This window comes from Pezoporus occidentalis, unplaced genomic scaffold, assembly GCF_034315485.1.
Source record: "Pezoporus occidentalis ecotype Australia unplaced genomic scaffold, CSIRO_AGI_Poc_V1 ctg130, whole genome shotgun sequence".
In the NCBI taxonomy this organism is placed as follows: Eukaryota; Metazoa; Chordata; class Aves; order Psittaciformes; family Psittacidae; genus Pezoporus; species Pezoporus occidentalis.
This window is the reverse complement of record NW_026913104.1, coordinates 1,925,477-1,948,707: the sequence shown is the minus strand read 5'-3', so window position 1 is coordinate 1,948,707 and position 23,231 is coordinate 1,925,477. Positions and strand designations below refer to the sequence as shown.

Here is a 23,231-nt window from a genome sequence, read left to right as displayed (position 1 = left end):
CAAGGATCTCTGGTACTTCTTTTCAGGTGCTGGGAAAACAGGCTGCTCTGAACCTTAAACCCCTTACACAGCATTACCAGAAAACATTTAGGAAGAGCAAGGCTGGGGCTGGGGCAGGGCCTCCTTAATAGCACAGAGTCTGTGTAATGGTATCTTGTTACCTAGCAGCATAAATGCTAGTTCCTAACTCCAGCATGCTACGAACAATGACATTAGCTTGCGCAAAAGTTATGCCCAGAGTAGCAAGTTCATGACACATTAGAGCCTATAGCACAGGAAGCTACAACCAAATAAAGCTGGGGGCCTGGCAGGCTGTGGGAACACCATCCTGCCTGATGCTCTGTGCAGGAGGAAGCCTGACCTGTAATGCACAAAGCTCACCCTCCCCAATTTCCTTTTTGCCTTGAAGAAAACGCAGAGCTGTTCCCTCAGAGAAATACAAGCCTTGAGTCAGTGGGCATAAGGCAGAATGCTGACAGCCCCTTGCCTAGAGATACCCACCCGGCCCCAGAACTGGGACCAAGGCTGATTTAAGGTCCCAGGGCTCTGCCGGGGCGCACTGCCACTAGAGGTAGCTCTGCACCCGCAAACACGCACTCGAAGGAGTCCTGCGCAACCCTCGCACATGCAGCCGGTCCCGCCTGCTGCATCCAGAGCCGGTGGAGGTTACCTGCTCTGCCCCATCTCACCTCCCAGCCTGGCACCCACAGAAGCAGCAACAAATCCTTGCTGAGGAAGAACAGGAGCTCTCCATTGCCTGAAAGTGTGTAGCAGTGAGATGCTTTAAGGCCCTCCTTGCCTCTTCTCAAATCCTGAGGCTGATGGGACATTTGGAGCCTTCTCAGCACAATCCAGGGATTATAAACAGCACTGGAGTCTCAGGATCGGGCCCAGAGCATCGCTTCATGCCATGCTGTCTACAGGCACCTCTCTGTGGGGCATTGTGAACTGGGGATACAGCGCTGCACCTAGAAATAGGCAACGATACTGGGTCCCTGTAAGCATCACTGCAAAGAGCTGCCAAGCAGCCAGGCCAGTCCTCTGCACAAATAAAGCTCTTTGCTGTACAGGGATACCACCTAGCACCATCCCTGGCACCCCTCCTCCTGGAGCCCAGGAATGTCCTTGCACCCCAGTGTGCACACAATGACCATACTGGGCAGACCCATTGATGTCTTCAGGGGCCCAGCACAGCCTCTACCCCTAGGGCCTTGCAGCCCACAGCAGTAGCCCTGGAGCTGTCCCAGGCTCTTCGTGCCTCAAGAGGAGCCCACAGCTGGCCAGGAGCACCCAGCTCCGGTCCTGGCTGGACTGGGGTCCCTCCCAACGCTTCCTGATTCCCCAGCCTTGTTCAGACCTGCTTGAAAAAGCAAACTCCAGCTGCTCTCTGTGCCTCAGATCTCACCTCTGCTTATCCCCATGGGCTGTGCCCTTCTGTTTGCTAGTGGGGTCCTGTGGAGACATGGAAAGCTCAGCCCAGGGAAAGAGCCATCAACCAGGACTCCTCCGCACACACTGCTAAACATGGGGCGAGGTGAGCCCGGCTGCCTCCCCATGCTTGGACCTTGGGCACCAGAGGCTCCTGCGAGCAGCCAGCATGGAGCATCCCAGGTTGGCATCTGCTCAGAGCTGCTCTCCTGACCATCAGCCAGGGCAAGGCAAGGAGCCCCAGAGCATCTCAGGTGTGTGCAGGTCTCCTTGCCCTGCACCCAGTCCCCTGTGCTACCAAACCTGAGACCTGCATGAGCCCACAGCATCGTTCCATTCCACAACAGACAGCACCACCCGAATCGCTGTCTGTAGCTGCTGCTTGACAGAAGTGGCAAATCTCAGCCGTACCTTCTTCAAGGGCCTTGCATGGACAGGGACACCAACTTCAGTCTGGCTCTATTTCCATCAGGCTCTGAGAGAGAAGCAAGGATAGGAAGTTTTTGAGCTGTCTTGGAAGTATTTGACCCACTCTGGCATTCAAATCTTAACCAGGTCTGTGAGCCTGGAAATGCTCCGAAACCCAGGACATGCAGGAACACCCAAACACGGGTGCTTCTTGTTTCCTTAAGGCACACAGCTCAGGCAGGGCTGGAGCTGAGCAGCCTGCACTCTCTGCTCTGCGGTCTCTGGTTACAGAAGTAAACATTACCCTGGGCTCCCAGGAGTTCCAGCTCCCCCCACACCACGATAGCCTCACTGGATCTACCCTCCCATCACCAGCAGCCACAGCAGGGGCTTCAGGTCCCAAACCTCTTAGGCAGGCCTGTGTACTCCCCTGTGACCCCTACTCTCTCTTTTGCTGCATCAGAGGGAGGAAGAGAGGGCTCCTACCCAGAGTGATCCATGGAAAGCATCCCTACAAAGCCACCCCAAGCAAGGGGCTTCACACCCACGTTTCAGCACAAGGAATAGCATCACAGCTGAGCCCACTCCCCACAGAAACCAAGTGTATTTGTTCAATTAAAGGAAAACATTCAGCTGCAACAATAGCCACACTGCACTGCTGGTAGATTATTAACAGCCTGGCCTGCTTTCTGCTGCAGCCAGCTATTCCCAGGGCATGGCAGAGACTGCAGTGCCCAGGGAGAAGTTTAAATGCAACCTAAAGATCCCAGCTACATCAGTATTGCATGGTGATGAAGGGTTATCCAGAAACTGTGCCATAATACCACACACCGAAACCCCACCACTTACAGCACACAGGGCAGGCCAGCACTGCAGCATGCAAGAAGGAGGGGGGGGGGGGGAGCAATTTGTGCAAAGAGAGCAAATAGTCTGAATTAGGGGAAAATGCAAATAAACTCCAATATAAGCCTGGTATCTGGGCAGAGGGAAGGGTGTGCTGTGGAAGGAAGTGGGGTTTGGGAGCTTCAGCTACCTGGGCATCCAGGGTGTAGCACCACACATGCACACTGCCATTTGGGCCCCAAAACCTTAGTATTTAGCCTTAAAATGTGAAAAAAAAAACATGTAGAAAGCAGCTCAGCCCCTTGTAGAGTCCTCTCTGCAGGTAGCAAATGAAATATGAGAGGGCTGGAGCCCAGCCTGTGCATCTGAGGGGAAAATACTGAGCCAGTTGTGAGGCATCTGCTTTGTTTGGGGCAAGATGGATAAAACCCTGCAAATGTCCCAAAAGCAAAGGGTGGGGAGGGCGGCCCTACCAAATCTTATTCCCCCAGACCCTCTGCTAGATGGGGATGTGCTCAGTTTCACAAAAAGATAGCCCATTTTGTGGAGCCTTTGAATATTCAAATTGAAAGTATCGCGCAATCATTGATTGTCAAATCATTGGTTTCTAGAGGTTTTAAATACTTGGCATTAGGAGAGAAAAACTCAAACTTATACCCGTAGGGATAAAACAATAATATTGTCGGGATCCACCTGTCATTGCTGCCAGGCAGGCAGGTCCCTTCGCCCCCAAATTTCAAGCCTGTCTCCTCTTGCCCCCTTCACCTGCTCTGGGGCCGGGGCCAGGGCCACCACTGCTGCTGCACCAGGCGCCCGGGGAGGTGCTGCCCACTCCTGCTCAGGATGTCCGGTAAGCCCGGCTGCGCCTCCTCCCCTGTATCCCCCCGCCACCCCATTCTGGGGCTGTTTCGGGGCTCGCCGGGGTCACTTCGCGAGTGAGGCAATCGCCTCCCGGCCGAGGAGCACTCGGCAGGGGAGGGCGGGGAGGAGGAGGGAAGGAGGCGGCTGGGAAGCGCTGTTGCTGCCCGCCAAGTGCCAGCCCCGGCCGGCCAAGGGGCCGCCGCCGCGGGGCAGCCGGCGGGGCCGGAGGGCAGCGGGCAGGGCTGGGGGGAGCCGGGGCGCCGCTCGCCCTCCGGCAGCCATCCCCGTGGCTTCCCGGCGGGGAGGCGCTGCCGTCCCGAGCCCTGCGGCGGGGGAGGGAGACGCGGTCCCCGCACCCTCGTCCTCTGCTTCTCTGTGCCTTCCCCGTTCAGCTCTTGACCCTAAGCCTGGCCCGACAGCCCCCTGCCCCGAGCCCACCCGGACACACAGCATGAATTTATCGCCCTGTTCCTGATCCCCACGCTGACCCCCTGCACACCCTCACCACCCTGCTCCTAGAACCCCAGCCCCAGCTAAATCACCCTGCTCCTTCCATCCACAGCCTGGCTGTGGCAGCCCTGCTCTTGATGCTTCAGCTGCACAAGACTGCGCTGGGGCCTTAAAGTGCTGGAAAAGCAGGATCCTTGGGGCACAAAGCTCTGCCATGGGAACCAGGGGTGGGAGCTCTCTGATACCCAGCCCCTAGGTTACAGATGTGTCTTTACCTCATCTGCTGGTTTAAGTTCCTCATAGTGTGCTACCTGTGCAGATCAGAGCTGAGGCTGTATGTAGCATGTACTCCTCTTACAGCTGTAGCTCCCTGGCTATAGGGAGGCCTGGTTTCTTAAATTCAACCCTTTCCTCCCCTCATTTTCCCCATCTTCAGTTTGTTGAATAGAAACAAACCAGAAAAAGGTGAATAATCTCCAGCTGCTGGGAGCACAGCTCAGCATACTCCCCTCGAGGCAGACCTAGCTCAGCCTGTCACCTTTCCGGAGGGACCTGTATGCCTGTTACAGCACGTCCTCACCCAGAGTACCAAGGGGGCAGAAGGAGGGCTGGCCGGACAGGAGGATGAAGCTGTAGAGAAAGGTTAACAGCAGAAGAGCATATGCAGGTGGACCCTGCAAATCCAGCTCTATCTTCTTGCTGCCGCAATAGGATAGGGGACCTGCAACCTGCTGCCTTCACTAGGGAGCAGCCGACTGCAGGATGAAACAACACTGGTGTTTGGTGTCTGTTTTGGCCCCATCCCTGCCAGCCGTGGCATGTTGTGGTGAGAGGATGAGACAGTTGCCTAGGGTCTGCAGTGCAGGAGATGGGCACTGAAGAGCAGCCAGGATCTCTTCACAGGTCCTCCGTTCTGCTGCTTGGTGCAGCTGCCTCGGCGAGTGTGTTGTTCCACGTCCCAGAGGTGGCACTGGAAGGCCAGGTTTTGCTCTGGCACTCGTTTCCTCCTGTGGGTTTGATTTCTGCTGCCTCCTTCAGGGTGTGAATGTCAGCTGCCTGCGATGTTGTTTGGTTAATACAGAGAGTAGCTTTGGGTGTTTTACCGCGAGTAGAGCAAGTGAAAGTGATTTTTCACAATAAGTAAATTCTTTACCATTTCCTGTACTGAAAAGCCCTCATCAGGTAGTGACTGATGATGCTGACTGGGTTTGGCTGGATTACAGACATCCTAAATGCTTGTTTGAAATCAATGGGTGTTGTACAGAATGAGCAAAAGACAGAGATAATCTAGGCTTTGCAAGAAGTGATTCATGAAAGCAGTCATTTTATTTGGGTTTTGTTTAGACCTCTGAGTAACTGCCCACATTTTTCCATTGTTTTGTTCCTGGTCCTCATCTGCCAGATGAAGGGCTTGACAGATTTATTTTCAGGTCCTAAGGGAGACAAATATGATAGGAATTTTATATAGATTCAATAAATTAAAATACCAAGCACCAGATGGAGCTTGGTATTAGTACACCAGGGAGGGGGGGGGAGACAATGCAATAGGAACAAATAAAACACATGTGATTACCGAATATAATCAACACCATCTTTTCCAGAAATGTCTGTTTGCCGCAGGCTTGAAAAGCAGGCATTGAAGAGGGCTATAAACTGTGATTACAAGTGACTTATCAATGACAAGTTAATCATGTTTGCTCTAAGTAGACTCCATGTAAAGCATGACTGAAAAAAAAATGCTTTATTTGCTCTAGGTTTTGAAAGTCTTCAATCTTAAGTATTTTTTCCCACACATACTTTCAGGAAAGCCCAAGGTATATCAAGGTGTTAGAGTAAAGATTACAGTTAAGGAGTTACTGCAGCAGAGAAGAGCACGACAAGCAGCAAGCAGTGCAGCAGTAAGTAAAACTCTTGTGGTGTCTGCCTTGTCTCTTAATCTTTCTCTCCAAGACTGTAATCTCTGGGTCAAGTAGACTGCCTGAGTGTAGCAGGCTGGTGAATTTGGGGGAGAAGAATATTCAGCCAGAGTAAATGCAGCAGTGATCCAAACACAACATAAATCATCACTTCTTTGGTGACAAGTCTTTAGTGCGGGGAGAAAGCAGAACTGGTGCTTCAGAAACATAACTCACTCTGCAACAAAAGGGCCAATATGGGCAAGTTTTGGTCCAACAGCAACTCCGGTATCATTACATTGGATAAGCAAGGCAGGCCATGGTAACTGCCCCCCATGTAAAATATGGCATAGTCAGGCTGAAGCAACAGCCCCAAAGTTTGTCTAGCAGAAAGGAAGAAAACAAAGCATGGGCAAAGACCCCTTAAGCAAGGCTCCATCCTGCTCCATTAGGGCTCCTTAGCATAGTATTCAAGTATACTCAACTAAATTCAGGTCTCTAATGTTTTTCAGTACCATCTGGGCAGCTCGTAGCCCCATCCCTTCTAAAGGAGGGGATGGAGATCTGTGTGTGTACACACACATGCACTCTCTCACTTTTCCAGTCTTTGTAGGAGTCCTCTAGCTCCAGCCACTCTTAGGGATTTGCATAAAGAGCTTGGTAAATCATTACCTCTTCCTGGTTCATGACATTACAGCTTTGGATAGCTTTCAGATTTATCTCCATCTCCTGCACCTCATTGCAGCTGACTGCATAGAAAGCTGATCAGCCTGCAACCTACAGGCAGGGAGGCCTGGGTGAACAGTACACAGAAGTGCTTGGCTTTAGAGATGCTGGGCTACTCCTCCCCTCCAGCCCTAACAGAATTAGCCTCTCCATCACAGCAGATGTCACAGGCTGCATGGAACTGGTTTTTGCTCCCCATAGCAAGTTTACACAGCATTTGTTTTGCCCACACAGGAAAAAGTGGCAACGCAGGAGGTTGCCTTTGTGCTTTCCAAAAGGTATGCATTGTCTTGGAGAGGCCCCATAGGTTAGGGCTGGCAGGATAAGCTACCTCTGTGCACTGAGAAAAGCTGAAACTGGAAACTTCTGCTGCCAGTGGTATAGCTATGTCTGCCTTGTTACGTAGCTACAGCCAAAGAGAGGAGGGGTACTCCTGTGGGTACTTTCAGTCCAGAATAGCTGCTATTTAATGAATTAAATGCATGGGGATGAGCTAGGAAGTTGTTGCTGGAGAAACGAGCCACTCATTTTTAATAAAGGAAACTAAATGGAAATTGTATGAATTAAAACTGAGGGGGAAAAAAACCCAACCCAGTATTTGTATTTACAGACTAAAATCCTGACCACAAAAGTGATAGGAGTTTTGATGCTTGATGTTTGGGGATTTCTTTACTATGGAAGGTTGGATTCCTAAAACAATTGATCTGTCTGCTCCAGCTTCCAGCATCCCTTACAAAATGAGACTGTCTAGTTTCACAGAGGCACGTAGCTGTGTTAGAGTGGGGAGCAATGGCAGAGCTGGTTCTCAAATGACATCAATCCCAAACACGGCGATCCAGTCTGGTGCCCAGCCACAGGGATACCTGCAGTTGTCTTTAGTTATGTTTCAAGAGTTATCCCTACAATTTGTTAACTACTCTCAATCATATTTATCCCTACAAATTCTTTGGGATCCCTCCACTATGGATTGTGGTCCTAGAAATTAATGTGTTAATTTCAAAGGGAGCCACATCTCTACTGAATCAACAGGAATAGGGAGAGCACCCTAACAAGGTGCTCTTGATAGAGCTTTACACCAAGCTGGTGTTGTGCTCCTCCAGCGCCATTAAAGGCTCAAGAAAAAATCATGTTATGCACATTAATCTGTTAATGCTAGGGAAGTTTTCCATATTACACCCACCAGGTAAATAAGGCTTACATAAATATGTTGAAGAGAAATCCGACTTACCTCAGCACACAGAAGAGCGCTCTCCTATGTTACAGTATCTGCAATTCCTTTTCTTCCCTTCTCTTTGGTCAGGTTTCCTGGGGCAGCAGCAGCATCCAGTTTCCAGAGTCTGTGTCTCCACCTCACCCAGGTTGGTACAAAGCCCATCCACATGTCCCTTCCCACCCCCTTCCCAATTTTTCCCACAGCCCAGAATCTTTCCAGCCCTTGGTTGAGGCAGGCACCACCAGATAACAGGCAATGCAGCCAATCAGCGCCTGAAAGGAGCGCACAAAATGCAGATGAGGATCCTGTGAGGCCAGCAGGGTACATATTACCCCATTCAGGAGCACGATCACATGCTCTCAGTTGTGCAGTTTATTTTCCTACAGCAAGGAGAGAGGTCTCCTTCAATAAGGGATGCTCATCCCCTAGGGAATAACACTGCTGGCATCACCGTCTCCAGGCTCCAGTCTGTGGGTCTGAATGGATCTAGAGGGTCAGATTGCACTGGAGCACTTTGCTGAGCTCCAGCAGCTGGCTGTTCTCACTTTCCTGGCAGCATCCATGGGAGCAAGAGGAGTGTCAGGTTTTCAGCAACACAAAGAGTTTCTTCCTCCTCTATGTGAATATCCAAGGAAAGTGGAGAGGGGTGGAGGGTATAGCAGCTTGAGCGTACAGATCCTTCAATTATTCTACAGCCAAAGCAGAGACCTAAAAGGTTGGGCAGGTGTGGATATATACATTGTATGGACATCCATCAATATTTAGGAATCGATTTGCTTATGCTAATAAAGAACTGTGAGACATACCACAGCTTTTTCAGGCTGGAAAGTCTCCATCTGTTTATGTATCGTTCCTTCCTCCTCCCCACATCCAACTAAACACTGCCACGCTGAGCTTGCAAACTACTGGGACTCTGGGTGACTCTCTACCTATGTGCAGTTCCATTGCCTTCAGGCCTGTGCCCCTCCATGTGGACAGACTTTGCTTTTAACCATATTTGAACGCAGCATGAAAAGGTGATCATTCTGAAGAGTCAGATATGCTTTCATACCCCAGCAAGAGCGTTGCAGTACGTTGAGAATCTGACCCTATGGCTTTCTAGGAACTCACTCATAACACTATGTGGGTGCAATGCCACGTTATCATTGACTTGCTCCATTTTGTCTGCTCAGAGGTTTGTCTCCTGACTGCCTGTTTGGAGTATTAAAGAGCAAATTGTTCTCCTGTTACGCTCTTCTTCCTCTAGATGTAGCTACCTTGCATCTGAAGACTGGGTGAGGCAAAAGCGCAAGCCATCTGCCAAGCTGTGAAGCATAAATCACTGCATGGTAAACTTCTAGGTCTGTAAACAGCTGACATTTGAAGGGAGGCTAGAGGATCAAGAGTCTGAGGGAGTTTCCAGCTGGATCCCTGTCTGAAACGGCTGGAGCCAGAATTGTTTCCAGCCGTATTTACAGATTTTTGGAGCTTTCCAAAGGGACTAGATTTCCCCAAGTTATTTGCATGCTTTTGATCATTTTCCTTCTAGTGTCTGCTTCCCTAGAATATTCACCCTGAACTGGAAGGACCTTTTTCTTTGTCTAAATCTGTAGGGCTACTGAACATATGAGAATACTGAAACCTGACCTGGGGCAACACCTGCCCTTTGTGAAGACATAATCTGCTACTGTCTGGTTTACCTTCTCTCCTAGGACTTTTTGATGCAGAACCCATCTCTTCTGTTCCCAACTATTGTCCATCATGGCAGTTTTCAAATTGCCTCTCCTGTGAAGAAAGCCCTAGCTATTTGGAACAACTGGTAGATTCCTGTCTTCAGACAGATGCACCCTCAGACCCAGCCTTCAGTGGTTTCCAGACGTCCTCACACTACACCTCGGATGCCTTCCAGCCAGTCTCACACTGCTTTAACCAGGGCCTGGTAAGTTTTGTGTCTCAGGGGAACAGAACAGGGAGGAATGTCCTTTCTACAGATCTGCAGATTTTCTGCAAAGGATAGCCCACTTCCTGCTAGGGGTTCTCTAACTCACAGACAAGCTCCCTATTAACACTAATGTCACAGGAACTCTTGCATTTAAGCTTCCAAGGGCCAAGCCATCTCCCCGGCTAGCCAGACCCCCCCAAGAAAGGTGATAGCATTGAAACCCTGACAGCTGTCCACATGTCCCCAGATGGCACCCTGAAACATCCTGTGTTTTGTTGTTTGTTTTGTTTTTTCTTTCATTTTCTCTCAAACTCTAGGCTGCTGAATCCCCCAGTTCGGCTGATCTGTCCAGCCCATTGAACTATAGCTGCTCTCCTCCTCAGCTGTCTCCTTTCACGCCACTGACCCACAGCCCACCCTCTGCTCTGGATTCCGAGACTTACAGCTACCCTGCGGAGGAATGGTCCTGCCATACCCCCTCCGCATACACCACCTCTGCCTGCTGCTGCACTGCCTATGGCTCCCAGCATGGGGACAACAGGGTCCCGCAGTACTTCCCCTGCTCCAGCACGGACTGCATGGACTACCTACCACCCATGGCCATGGCCGATGACTTCTTCAGAAGGGATAGGAACTGTGACATCTGCTATAGCTAATGGGGACTGTGGTTTTACACATCCACTGTATCCAAATCAGATTAATTGCCCATGAACTATGCAAAGCTGTGCTGCCTAACACAGTTCAGTTTATTCTTCACTACTCACACATTTTCTACATGACACTGGCACTACATTAATCCTCCTGTCTCATATGGTCAGGGGTATCGGGGTGTTTTGTTGTGGTGGTGGTGGTTTGGGGTTCTTTTGCTGCCTTACCAAACACATGTAATTAAGCCCTTTTTGATACAAATAAATAATTTGGTACATATGCTGAAGCCTGTTCATTCCTCATGTGCTTTTCTGCTGATGATGCAGGATCCTGACCCTGTTTCTCATAAAGGTAAGGAACAGAGACATTCAGCAACCTATACAGGGAGTAATTCTCAGCAGCATGAAAGCAGCTTACCCTTTCCAGCAGATAGAGTCTGCAGCAGGTAGTCTATATGTATCTCAGCACCCAGCACACTATCTACAGAGAAAGCTGTACATTACCCTGCTCTGACATGGATCTGCAGTTTTGTGGCCACTGTTTCTGCTCAGACTGCCATGATGATATTCTTTAGCAATTTTGCAGAGAAGGAAAACTGCTGTTTTCCATGCAAGCCCAGGGCTTAGCCTATGGGTCATGTGCCAGAAAGGCCCCTCAGGCCTGCACAGGGGTTGAATCCAGTGCCAAACATCTTTGGCTGCTGATCAACACCAGCTTCCCTCTAAAGGCTGGGTTTCAGTGAGAAGCTGCTGTAGTTTGGCAGCTCTTTGTATAGTTTGGTCTGTTGATATCAGGTTTTCTTCACCGTTCAGTGTGATCAACTGAACAGGAGCTAAATGATTTATTTTTTTAAGTAGATAATGGGGAAAGTTATCATACCTGAGGATTCCCTGTTTCTTGCATAAACCCAGACTTTTCTAAGACTATGTCTCACCTCCTTTCAATAGCACTTGGTGAGGCAGTCTGCCAAGCCACCCATTTCTCAGCTGAGTACCCAGCCTGGAAAGAAAGAAGCACCTCTCCATATTAAATCCAACACTAATTAAAAGAAAAACAACTACAAGTTAGTAGGGAAGACAAATACATCATTTAACTAGCTGTACTGGTGAATGTACAGGTGAAAATGGCTTGTAAGCATTCAACAAGACAAGTGCTCATATTAACACATCTTACAGCAAGGTTCTTAAGTACCCCAGTCTACACAGCAGTGCCACCAAGAAACTCTAGTAAAGTGTTACAGTCTAACGACATATCTCTTGCCTCCACATCAGGCAGATATTTAAATCTAATACATTATCTATCAGCAGACTGTGCATTTATCAACATCTGTCCAGCTATCAGTGAGCACACTGCATCTCAAAGAGGACTGCACTTAATGGTGTGCAGTGGAGAAGTTGTGCTCATCATTGATGGCTGTTGTTTAGGCATGACTGCTTCAGAATGGCAGTGTGAGCATGAGCACTACAAACTGCCCTACATCCCATTCTTATTCCCACTGCTCAGATGTCGCATGACCCAGGCAAAAAAACCCCACTCCTCCCAGTGGGGCAAGCTGGAAGGCTGGGCTGGTCTCACCACTGAGCTTCCACACTTACAACAGCTTCCATGAAGTAAGTAGCACTATCCTCCATCCCTTGTCACCTCTTCCTATTTTTCTGCTGCTCTTCCTCCAGTTGTTTTGCAATCCCCTTGCCAGGGACTGGAAACATGTTTTAGACACTGATCTCCAGCTTTGTGTCAATAGCTTCAGGTGACACATGCAATGCAAGTAAAAGCTTGCTGACTATTGACATAATGATGTCTTGTTGACATAAGAAAGGAAATAAAGCCTTCAAAAACAACAGAGAAGGACTGTTCGAAGTTGAGTGTGCGTTTTCTGGTTATGAGGAACATTTTCTCTCCCCACCTCCTTCGTCCCCCTAAAAAGGGAGGGGGAGTTAAAGGAAAGTAGTTTGGGTCACATCTCCAACAGAGCTGGCACAGCACTACTGAAACATTGGCATTTCACGAGTCCCTGCCAGCTGAAGTTCTGCCAGCCTGTATAAACACATGTTTACACAAAAGTGAGGATCACCCCATTCTTACAAAAGCCATGAATAACTCCAGAAGTAACCCGCCGTTATAGAGAACATGAAAGGTTCTTATTTTCAGCTTCTTTTCCAATTGCACAGGGTATTTGATCAAAAAGATTTGCTTGCCAACTGACTGGTGACTTTTCTATGGTGCCACTTAAGAACATTTGTTTGGTGATAACAAGCCTTTGTTATTAGCAATTTAACCAAAGCCACAGATAGGAAGAGATAAACTGTGCAAATAAAGGGGTATCACACGCTGCCAGTACTGCTAAAGCTATAAAAGCTACAGCTTCCCTGAAAGAACCATCAAAAACTGAGGGGTAACTGTGAACTAAGATACTGCTCAAATAGATGAAATTTAAGCCAGCACAGAAGTCTTAACATTCAGGCCACCTTTGAGCCTTAAAAGGGATTTTCTTTACACACAGGCCAGGAACTGCTTGGCTTGACAGGGAAAGGTGCTTTATATGCATGGAGAAGCAGCAGCCTCCAACTGTCTCGTGGATCCAGGCCAAAGACAATATGAACGTTGTTCACTGTTGATTGTGGTTGGCTTCAGAGCAGGCCTCTAATGCATGAGCTTTGGGAAGCTGAACACAGATGTGCCTGTAGAGAGAACAAATCCTTCCTGGGTCGGTCATGGGTTCTTCCATCTGCAAATCTCATCTGTCAACTCTGAGTAACAGGCTGCCAGGGCGATGCTTTGAATGAAGCCACATCCATTCCCCCCCAGGCTGATATTTTCCCTCAAGCCCTGGAGATGGTGATGTTTACAGACTACAAGTCACTGATGGTGTTGCCCTGTATTAAACATCCAACAGCAGGCAGATACAAAATTGAAGAGGTAAGCCACTCTAGTAAACAGGTCATGTATTTTTTTTCACGTTCTGCAAAAGGATTTCTGCCATCTCATAGACATTTCCAAATGGCAAAAAAACTTTTTACATTTTCCCTAGTGCATCACATGCCACATGCTAGTCACAATTTTACAGTCTTATTAGTAGCAAGTTCAAGAAATGGCTATTTCATTGATCATTTTGTCTTGACACACAGCACTAACTCACTGATGCAGCTATCACTCAATTCAGGGCTTGCTGTAACATCCCTTCAAAGTAATAAAGCACATGCTTTTGCTGGCCTATGCCCAGATACATGCAAATTTATGCAAACACATGCAAATACAACTCTGCTTTTTATTGTCAGCGGATGTTGGCAGGTTTGTAAATATGATGTAGTGAGAAGCAATAGCGAAACAGCAGAGATGAGGCCTGTGAAAGCTGAGATCTCTGCATTTCTTAAGAACTTTTGTTCAATTCTGCCAAACAGTTGTTTAAACAGTCCAGGTCTGGGAGTGTGACAAGTGCTTTAGAAAACCCTCATTTGAGTTAGTCAGTGGGCGATAAAGGAAGTTACAGCAGTGATTTCAGACGTCTGCCCCTCATCTTGTTGTTTAGTCCTGTTAGAAATAATAACTTGTGCAACACTGAGAAATCAGTGAACTCTAATTCAGAACATGTACTGAAGACGAGACACCCTCTGTGAAGCGGTTGTCAAAACATGGCTTTCTCTTCCATCAGGCATCTACCTTCAATCCTATTGACCCAGAAGACATTGTTGCCAGTTGATTGCACAGCAATTCACAAATCATTTCACAGAAAGGATAAGAAGAATCTATTAAAACGCCCCCTTAGATAATAATGGGAATAGAAAAGCACTTACCACATTGCACTCTGACCCTGCTGTGTTCATGCACACACAGCTCAAAGATTTTCTACCCTGTCCATGCCTAAAAGCTGTTGAAGACCCAAACAAAGCCTTGGTCTCCTATACAGGCATTAGCTCAGGTGAGGTTTCAGCTCCTCGCCCTGAAGTGCTTCCAGAGCTGCTATTTGCCATCAGAGCTGGAAACTTGGATTGGATCAGATGACTCAAAGAAGAATCCCTTCACTGGGAAGCACTCAGGAGCCACACAAAACTGTACTGCTGAGAACCTTCCCCATGTAGTTGCACTTACAAGCATCTCTTTTCTTAAGTAGGGTGGCAATGGACAGCTGCTTCAGCTTTCTTTCACAAAGTGCTAAGAAACGGGGTAGTAGCAGCTTGCAGAAACCCTCTCTTGGAGCTCTTGAGTCCAAATGTCTATTCACTCAAGTAAAATACAGCCATGGATGACTCTTCAAGCTGACATGACCTCTTCCATCTGGTCTTTTCCTCCCCCTCAGGTTCCAGCATTCCCAGGCTAGCAGGCACAGTGAAGGTAATTGCACATCATATTTCAACCAGTACCTCTGTTACAGAACCTAACAAGAGGCACAGGCTGACCATGTCCGACAGCAGTATTTCTCAACCTTTTATAACCAAACTTGGCTTGTGTTCTTTCACCGCTACAGGTTTCAGTTGCCACCAAATAAGTACAGGTTGGTTATTTATGTAACAGCCATTTGCTTTGCTTGCCTCTTTGCTTGCAAGCAATGCTTGAGGTTTATTAGTACTCTGTTAACAAAATAAAGTTTTCAGATATTTGAAAGCTCATCTTCTGATATGTTATTCATGGTCCATAGGCTGAGAAACACTGTCATCCCACCCTGATTTAAAGATGCTAGGAACAGGGATGTTTTAGTTTTCCTAAGAGTGCAATCAGCAAGCTGAGGTGGAAGCCATTCCGGAAGCTGCAGGCAACCTAGGATGTGGCACTTTGGTGACAGGAAATGAATGTAGATGCAACTTTCCCTTTCTTCAGCAAATGCCTGACCTGCCAAAAAAATGTAGAAGTTCACAACGTACCCTCTGAAACTGCATGCAGACACCCCAGGGCATACATATACATACTTAACGTGAATTTATATGTGTGACTAAATACATATATAAGCACATCAGGGACTGCAATGAGCTCCAGGAGCCTTTTCATACCTGTATGAAATCCAATCATACCTTGAGCTTTGCTACCACTGTGGAAGAACTACCCATTGACACCTCCTGGGATGTATTTGGACTGCCAGCTAATGCCTGCTTTGTGCTCCTCGATTACAGAGTTACTGCAGTGGGGAACCCCCAAGCCTACACCATGCAACATCAGCCCCATGTCATGACTTGTCCTTGCTGTTCCCCTAGTAAGGACAAACAGCTGTGGAGTGCACAGATGTGTTTGGAAGAAGCAGCAGCAATGTGGATTATGTACCTGATCTCCAGCTTTTCCAGAAGGAGCCATGTGGATTGGCTGATCATTGTCTAAATTTCGGATGCTTGGGTCTGCCCCATGGTCAAGGAGCAACTGGACAATTTCTTTCTGGTTCTTGTCATGAGGCAATGCGGCTGCCATATGCAGAGCTGTGTTGCCATGGGCCTAATGTAAGAGGAGAGAAAGAAAAACAAAGGGAGAAAAAAAAGCTGTGCCACCTACTCAGAATTATCCCAGAAATGAATACTTGTGAAATGAGAGGTGAAGAAGCCTCACATTACTTACTGGGAGGTGAGAGAGTGTCCCTGCTCTGTCTCTCCCATGTACAGCTGCTTGTGCAGGTGATTTGTGGATTTAGATTTTTGTCTCTCATAGATCACTACAAATTGGGGGCCTTTGATGCTTTGGCTGCAGCTAACAGATAGACCTGTATCATGTATATTTATCCAGGAGAAACAATAGGAACTATTTCACTGGAAGCATTTCAGTCAGTCAAAGTGACACAAACCACATTATGCAGTGTTACCCATCACACATGCGCTATGCAAGGATTTACAACAGCAGACTCATTTGTGCTTCACACAGCTCCACTACTCCTTTTTACAATCGTTTGCAAGTGCCAGAAAGTTGCAAAGAGACCTTGACACAAGTGAAAGCCAGTCCCAACAGTGTGTAGGTTATACACAGGGCTCAGAGTGATCCCTTGGATACAAGGCGTCTTTGACTGTGCAAGTCCTCCCAGGCCACCAAACTCAACAGCATTAAAACGTGCTGCTTTGAAAGGTACGAGGCCATCCTGGTAGCCCAGCAGCCCATGTCCCTCAGTGACTTTGGACATGGACCAAACAGGGCTGTAGGTGGCTTGGCTCTGCAGCAGGCAAGATAAATCATGCTGGGCTCCAAACCTGTTCCTTCCAGCACTCCAGACAAAAACCTGAGTTTCCAGGAGCAGGATTTGCACAGAAACAAAGGACAAAACTTGTCGTGGAGCCACGAGAGGGCGCAGGACGGAGGATGCAGCGATTTGCTGCGGAGAAACTCCGGTACCACCAGACCGTGTAGAAATCTGTGCCCCTGCCTAGCCAGGTATGACTGGTAACGGTTTTAAATGAAACACCTAACAAGCAAATGCATAAGGCAAGGTATTTTTAGTCTGCAAGAAGTCTCATTTAGACAGCCGTACTCTTTTTTCCTCTCAGAAACAATCATATACTTGTCATGAACATGGAACAGTTGGGCACCAATTGCAAAGTGTATTGCTATTCCAGTTGTTGAAGGAATACATATGATTTTCAGGCCCTACTTACCACTGATGCACGAAACAAGATAGCAAAATCTTAGCAGTCATTCTCAAGCAAGGCATTTTTTTTTACAAGCCCTGAACAAGCAGATCCTTGTCAATTTTATCATCCCATAGAGTTAAGGGATGGTTACAAGCTCTTTATAGGGCTTCTTGTTAAAATGGAAACATCTGCATTTGTTTGCTGTATCTTTGTGGCAGGAGCACTTGATAGCTTCCAAATCCAGGCATGGGGCTAAGAAAACAAGGCAGTCTGGCAATGTCTTGACTTTTATAGGGCTTATGTGAGACAATGGTCCAGAGCATCAGGTTATGGGCTCTAGGAATCTTTCATGGTAAAAATATCTCAAAGGCCTCAATGCTTTTCTTGCTGTGAAATCCACAAGGAAATGGATTTGGAATGAGACACCACATCAAGCAGCGGGTGAAAGCAGGGAAACTAAAACATGACTTCCAGCATCCCTGTTTTCTTGTCATCTTCGTATCTGGAAGAGCTAAAAAGCCAGGATGGGCATCGGACAACCTCGCCATTATATTTCTCATTACCCCAGACAGCTCAGCAACAAGACTGAAGACTTTAAGTGATCTTATCACAGTAGGAAGCTCTCACAGGATTGTGATCAGAAGACAACAGCAGACTCCCATGGACAAGCTAGCACCTGCCTAATGGCTCTTAAAAGATACAGAAAGAATGTAGTGAAAAGGCAGCGTAAGGGCCTTCACTGTACAGAAAAACAGAAACCCAGTGTTATTAACCACAAACACAGAGAAAACATGTTTCCTCCAATCCAGCAGAGATCTGTAGGGGAAAAAATTGTGAAGCTGCCCAGTACCTGCTTCCCAAGTGAGCAACTGAGTTGACAGAAAACATTAAATCCCTTTCTGAATGGATACAAGCATGTGGGTGCTCTATGGAGTACAAGCAAGGCTAAGAGACTGAAGCTGTTGAAATGAAAAGCTAACGCTCTGACCCTCTCAAAACAGGGATCCTTAGCCCTGTCCTCCCCTCTGTCCTTTCCTTCTACAGAAGCACCCAGAATCATGCACTTATTCCTGCTGAGAGGGGACATCTAGTCAAGAGGCGAAGCTCAAGCTGATTGTACAGAGCTATGTCTCAGTTAAGGCACAGGAATGTCAGCATTTTTGCTTAGGAGGATGGGTGAAGCTGATACAGCTGCAAGATAGTGTCACTGCTCGGTATCTGCTCAGAGGTGAAGTATGGGGCAGCAAGGGGATGGGTGACAACAGCATCACTGGGAAGGTTTTTAGCTTGCTTTATACAACCTGGGAATGGCTGTGCCTCCAGAAACCCTGCACTGAGGAACCAATGTTAGTAAAACTTCAGCTCAATAAGCAGCACTGGACAGAGTGCCTAAAACAGGCTCTCAGGCCCCTACAGTTAGATCTGCTTGCCACAGCACTTAGGCTTCTGCATGCTTGGCAAGGATGCTCTCTTTTTTGCAAGAGCTGGTTTCCCCATGCTTCACCTGCATGGCAATGTCAGCCACTGTTTCACTGCCCATAGCATGCGTCTGTCTTTTGTTACTGCTCCTGGCAGCTGTTAGGGCTTGGCGGGCCCTGTGAATGTTTTGGTTCTCCAGGCTCAAACTTGCAGGCAGCCATCATAATAACCAGTTTGCATCCAGGCACAAACAGAGCCAGAAGACTAACAAATAACATTTAAGGCAGAAAGAGCCACCATGTCCCTTAACTGAAATAGGAGCTTTGTCCTTCCTGTGAATGGCATGCTTGACAGGAGAGATTACTTGTTACATGGCTGCCCTAAACTGCTGTCATTCAGTATTACATTGCTGCCAACACCAAACCGTCGCATCATTGCAGATCTGTTTTCTCAGTCTTCAGCCTAATGTGATAAAGTTCATGTTCCTCCTCAAGCAACCACTTCCCACATTTTTCCTTTTCCCCGGTTATCTCGCTTTTGCACTGTAAGCTTCTGCCACCTGGGAGAGGGACCTGCACACAACTCTCAGTTCAAGCAAGGTGCTGCTTTCCAGGTGAAACATTTCTTTACTGGAAAATGCAATTTCAGGTTAAAAAAAGAAATTTAGAAAAAGCTCAGATTCACAAACTGTTGCTCTTTCCCTCCAGAAAAAAACATCTGTGGAAAGAGAACAGAACAGAAGATCTCCTAATGCCTCTGTCTGCATCAGCCTTGCATCGCAGCACAGCTCTCGCACTGCTCTCAGCATCTCTGCCCGTGGATGTGCACACAAATCCTGTCCCCACACGGCCTGACTCACCTTGTTGTTGACAAAGTCCTTGGACTTGAAAGCATTCAACTCCAAGAAGTATCTGAGCAGCGAGAGGTTCCCATCCTGCACTGTATAATGAAGAACTGTCTTGTTGCTTTTGACATCCTATATAAAAACAGAAAACAACAACGACAAGTTCTGCAGAGCAACCTGAAGATGTTACATAAATCAGAGAAAAGCCCAGGCAAGCTCTGCAGCTCACATGGAGCACCTTCTTCCCTTTGGTGGCCCTCAAACTGTCCAGTTTCTGCTTCAAGCTGCAATAAAGTAACTCCAAAAGGCAGCAACTAACTCTGCAAACAGTCACTTTTAAGTGGAACAGGCTTGGTCGTGCAGTCAGCAGTTCATTCTTTCTCCAGTTCTACAGTTTGAGCACAGCACAAGCATCAGGCAGGACAAGTGGGAGTTCCCACACAAAGAAACAGCATATAATTGAGCTGATTCCTTACCCTGCTGTAGATGGAGGCTCCTGTTTGCACTAGGAGCTGGATACAGGACTCCAGCTCTTCACTCTGGTGCTGAAGCTTTTTCTGCTGTTCCTCAGGCAACATCTGGCAACCCTGCTCTCGGAGCAGGGAGTTGTGGGCCAGAACAGCACAGTGGAGTGGAGTATGCCCTGGAAAATCAAGTATGGGAGACGATAAGAACAGTCCCAATGACACTATTGATGTACAGAGAGGAAGAGAACCTGGTTGGGAAACGTATGCATCTCTGCACCTCTGTTGCTAAAGTACAAGCCCTTCTCTGTTTCAAAAGGCACTTGTTGGCTGTATAGACACTTTCTGGGGCTCTCCATCGTGTGCTCAGTTCCAATTGTGCATTGAATCACTGCTGAATTATCAGCACAATTGATTTCTGTGGTACTTGAGCACACAGCAGAACCTTACCCAGTCAGTTTCTGAGGCCACTCTGGCCTCCTAGGACACCACAACAACTACACCTGAGCATCAGACAACAAAACAGCTGGTGTTTATTTTTATTTAATACTACCATAAAATATTTGTGCAAAGGTTTTTACCTTCAAAATCCTTCATTTCTAGATCAAGAGGGAAACCTATTGACAGTATAACCTAGAAGCAAGAGAGAATTGGAACATTTTAGTTCAGCAGAATATTGTCCAAGCCAAAATGAGTCAAAACAAACAAAATCTAAAAACAAAAAGTCAGATAACTATCATTTATCTACAAACTAAGTCCTTATTTGACACTAGATGTCAGTGCTTTAAACGTATTTCCTAACAGGAACATTCAGGGTTACACAAGATGCTCATAGTCCCTAGTTTCCTAAACCCCACCTAAGCATAGCATCCCATTAAATTCTCAGTTCAGGACAATAAAATCAAGTCATTGCCCCAGCTCAAAAGAGCTAGCCTCCTTGCTTTCACCCTATATTAAGCAAAGGTACCAATAACACCAATTCATATTTATTCTGAGCCATTCTTGACATGGATAAATGAAAAACTCTCCTTGACATATACAGCCGATCTTTTAGATAAGGGAGTTCACTGATTTTGGAAATTACCAGACTGAATTCATTTACTTTTTCTTTTTAATGTGCAGCAGGTGAGCAGAAGTGTGACAGGTTAAAACCACAGCTTGCTGCAATGGCTGCATCAATGATGATGCAAACCCTATAAATGTGACGAAATAGTGGTCTAAAGATGAGCATTGCCTGGATTTAGAAAAGAGTAAAATTTTTAACTCTTTAACTTAAGAAAATAATAGCTTAGATGTGAGACAGCCAAGTAGCTCCTTGTATATATTATTACAGATAATGCATGTTTTAGTCTTGATTAAATAAAGTTGTTCACATTATAGCATCTTGGCTGAGAAGTTTTGCAGTGCAGTGACTCACCCAGAACCTTGCGGAGTCAGACAAGGCACAGGACAGAATCCTTCTACAGAAAGATTACCCAGAACGGTTAGGGCTTGTGCTCCCTTTTCATAACAATAATATAGTATATACAGATCAAATATTGACAAGTAGTTCTGAGCTGCCTGATGATTAGAGATTAGGTGTTTAATCCACTAAGAAAAAACCCCAATTAAATAAACAAACAAACCATAAAGCATTCCATGGCTTTGACCACACCGAGGAGCAAGCCTGTGTGCATTTTCTTTTTTCATGTAAGGAAAAAAGCCACAAACAAAGCAAACCACCACAGGGCACTCTGGGAGCTTCTGTTGGAATCATCTGGATGTAAAGCACTTCCTCCACTGTATAAAACACTGTTTTCTAAAGAAGTCTCAATGTTATACTGCCTGCTCATGACTTAACCCAAGGTGTGCACGAGGCAGAGCTAATGAATACTGGATATGGACTGCCAACTTGCCAGGTACCCCCTGGCACTTCCACTCACACATCCTCAGAGGACCCATGAGCAGATGCAGACCTATGATCTGCAGAATTTATATGCCCCCCCAGATACACTAAAGCCATTTCCTCTGTAACAGGAGGCTGATTTAGCTGCTGTCTTGAAACAGGAATAACCTGGGAAGTCGATTCCTAACACAATGGAAAAGGAGACTTTGGTCAGCCTTCATTGCTTATTGACATCTTGCTTTCTGAGGAAATTATTGGAAGACATCAATATTGAGACTTTATTGTAGGTTCATATTGCTAGCAATTAAAGCATAAAAGCTTTTCCTACCTGAAGAACTTGGGCATAGCCATATGTTGCAGCAAGATGTAAAGCTGACTGCCCTTTGTTGTCTACAGCATTGACATCCGCTCCTGCCTGGATTAAATCATAGACAATAGCTGGCTGCCTGGCAGTGACAGCCACCAGCAGAGGAGTCTGGAAAAAGTAGCACAGCAGATAAAATGTGAGTCTAGAAGAGGTGCTGTCACAGAACAAGGAAAAGGGAAAGGCAGTCTGGGCTAAATGGCACCTAGAAATGCAACAACTGTGGTGCATGAACCAAAGACAAATTTTGAATCCCACATATTAGGACCCATGCTGTCACGAGATGAGGGGTGTTTTCCAGGTCTCTAGAGTGTTCTTTGGCCATAATATGGATGACAACCCAAGTTTAGCATTTTTGAAACTCCATTTAAAAGCACTGAAGCAAGTATTATCAGTGCCCATGGCTTCCTTTGCAGTAACACAGAGACAGCTAGATTTTTCAGAGCATCAGTTGTTCTCAGTCATGCAAAGCCCATGCCCATCCCAAACACAGTTGTTTGCAGGAGAAAGTGTTCCATATTACCTTTCCTCTGTGTTCCTTGACATCAAGTCTTCGCAGCAATTTCATGCGCTCTGCAGCTGCCAATGTATACGCCCTCATACCTTTAGCTGCATAAATATGTAGAATTCTAAGATAGTAAATAAAGACACTGATCACTGCTTGGTTGTGAACCATCCTGGGAGCAAACAGTTTTTCAGGGCAGTATAGCTACTTTGGGGGTTTTGTACCCAGTGTTCCACAAAACCATACTATAAGCCCCAAAGGTCATGATCTTGACAGCGCCCTTCCCATGCAAAAGGCTTCCTACCTCAAAATAACTGCAGTGCTCAAGAGCCCTCAGCACTCCTGAGCTTTCTCATGCTGTCTCCTTTCCACTTCAGCACTTTCTTTCAGGTGAGATTTGCTGTTGTGTTGGGAGGTATCCACGTCCTCCACAAAGCCTAGTGTTGGGGCCCAGCGTACCATATTGTACGTATGTATGTATTGCTTATTGGGGTGATACAGCCTTGTATGCATTGGTGATAATTTACTATCTAGGGTAGCAAATAGCCTCTTCTAAATGGTGTATTTGTAAACAGCTTGTTAAGCTCCACTTCTTTATCAAAACTACTGGAAAGAGGGAGTCCTTATCATGTGCATAAGACAAGGAGTTGTCACTACCCATGGCAGTTAATGGCCTTGCTGCTGACATGGCCCTTCGTGATGGGAAACACAGGTCACTGCTTCTTCACTTTGATTGTCTGGCTCTACGCTGAAGCTGGAGAGAATTACACAGAGCCACTTGACACTTCCATTCCCCCAGGTCCTAATTGTGTGAACAGGCA

At 46.9% G+C, this 23,231-nt stretch overlaps 2 protein-coding genes and 1 long non-coding RNA gene across 5 annotated transcripts; 1 reads left to right on the top strand and 2 right to left on the bottom strand.

Moving 5' to 3' along the window:
- The first annotated feature begins 3,351 nt into the window (after nucleotides 1–3,351).
- POU2AF3 (POU class 2 homeobox associating factor 3) lies at nucleotides 3,352–10,771 on the top strand. The gene is made up of 5 exons (XM_062608704.1): nucleotides 3,352–3,529; nucleotides 5,794–5,888; nucleotides 7,912–7,969; nucleotides 9,516–9,742; nucleotides 10,063–10,771. Exons 1-5 carry the CDS (start codon nucleotides 3,523–3,525, stop codon nucleotides 10,399–10,401), a joined length of 726 nt encoding a protein of 241 aa, XP_062464688.1. The 5' UTR covers nucleotides 3,352–3,522; the 3' UTR covers nucleotides 10,402–10,771.
- LOC134158604 (uncharacterized) lies at nucleotides 5,298–9,616 on the bottom strand. The gene is made up of 2 exons (XR_009962829.1): nucleotides 7,840–9,616; nucleotides 5,298–6,655 (listed from the first exon to the last, which is right to left on the bottom strand). It is a non-coding gene; the product is annotated as an uncharacterized LOC134158604 (long non-coding RNA).
- A 1,741-nt stretch (nucleotides 10,772–12,512) lies between the features above and the next one.
- LOC134158600 (NF-kappa-B inhibitor delta-like) lies at nucleotides 12,513–23,107 on the bottom strand. Of its 3 annotated transcripts, none has more exons than XM_062608701.1 (7): nucleotides 22,429–23,107; nucleotides 21,870–21,956; nucleotides 20,238–20,289; nucleotides 19,669–19,835; nucleotides 19,208–19,324; nucleotides 15,647–15,811; nucleotides 12,513–15,220 (listed from the first exon to the last, which is right to left on the bottom strand). In XM_062608701.1, the coding sequence occupies exons 1-7, from the start codon at nucleotides 22,579–22,581 to the stop codon at nucleotides 15,149–15,151; spliced, it is 813 nt and encodes a 270-aa protein (XP_062464685.1). In that variant the 5' UTR covers nucleotides 22,582–23,107; the 3' UTR covers nucleotides 12,513–15,148. The 3 variants fall into 3 exon arrangements, with proteins under 3 accessions (XP_062464685.1, XP_062464684.1, XP_062464686.1); XM_062608700.1 differs by having other exon boundaries at nucleotides 21,870–22,016; nucleotides 22,429–23,104; XM_062608702.1 differs by lacking the exon at nucleotides 21,870–21,956 and having other exon boundaries at nucleotides 22,429–23,105.
- Nucleotides 23,108–23,231: the final 124 nt, after the last annotated feature.

Bases quoted from the DNA above. Each gene is read 5' to 3' on its own strand.
- POU2AF3 (XM_062608704.1), top strand. The intron at 5,889-7,911 runs GTAAGTAAAACT...CTCTTTGGTCAG, and splicing joins AAGCAGCAAGCAGTGCAGCA to GTTTCCTGGGGCAGCAGCAG. The intron at 7,970-9,515 runs GTTGGTACAAAG...CTTCTCTCCTAG, and splicing joins TGTGTCTCCACCTCACCCAG to GACTTTTTGATGCAGAACCC.
- LOC134158600 (XM_062608700.1), bottom strand. From the start codon at position 22,581: ATGGTTCACAACCAAGCAGTGATCAGTGTCTTTATTTACTATCTTAGA. The intron at 15,812-19,207 runs GTGAGTCAGGCC...CTCTTACATTAG, and splicing joins AGGACTTTGTCAACAACAAG to GCCCATGGCAACACAGCTCT. The intron at 15,221-15,646 runs GTACATAATCCA...TTTTTTTGGCAG, and splicing joins CTGGAAAAGCTGGAGATCAG to GTCAGGCATTTGCTGAAGAA.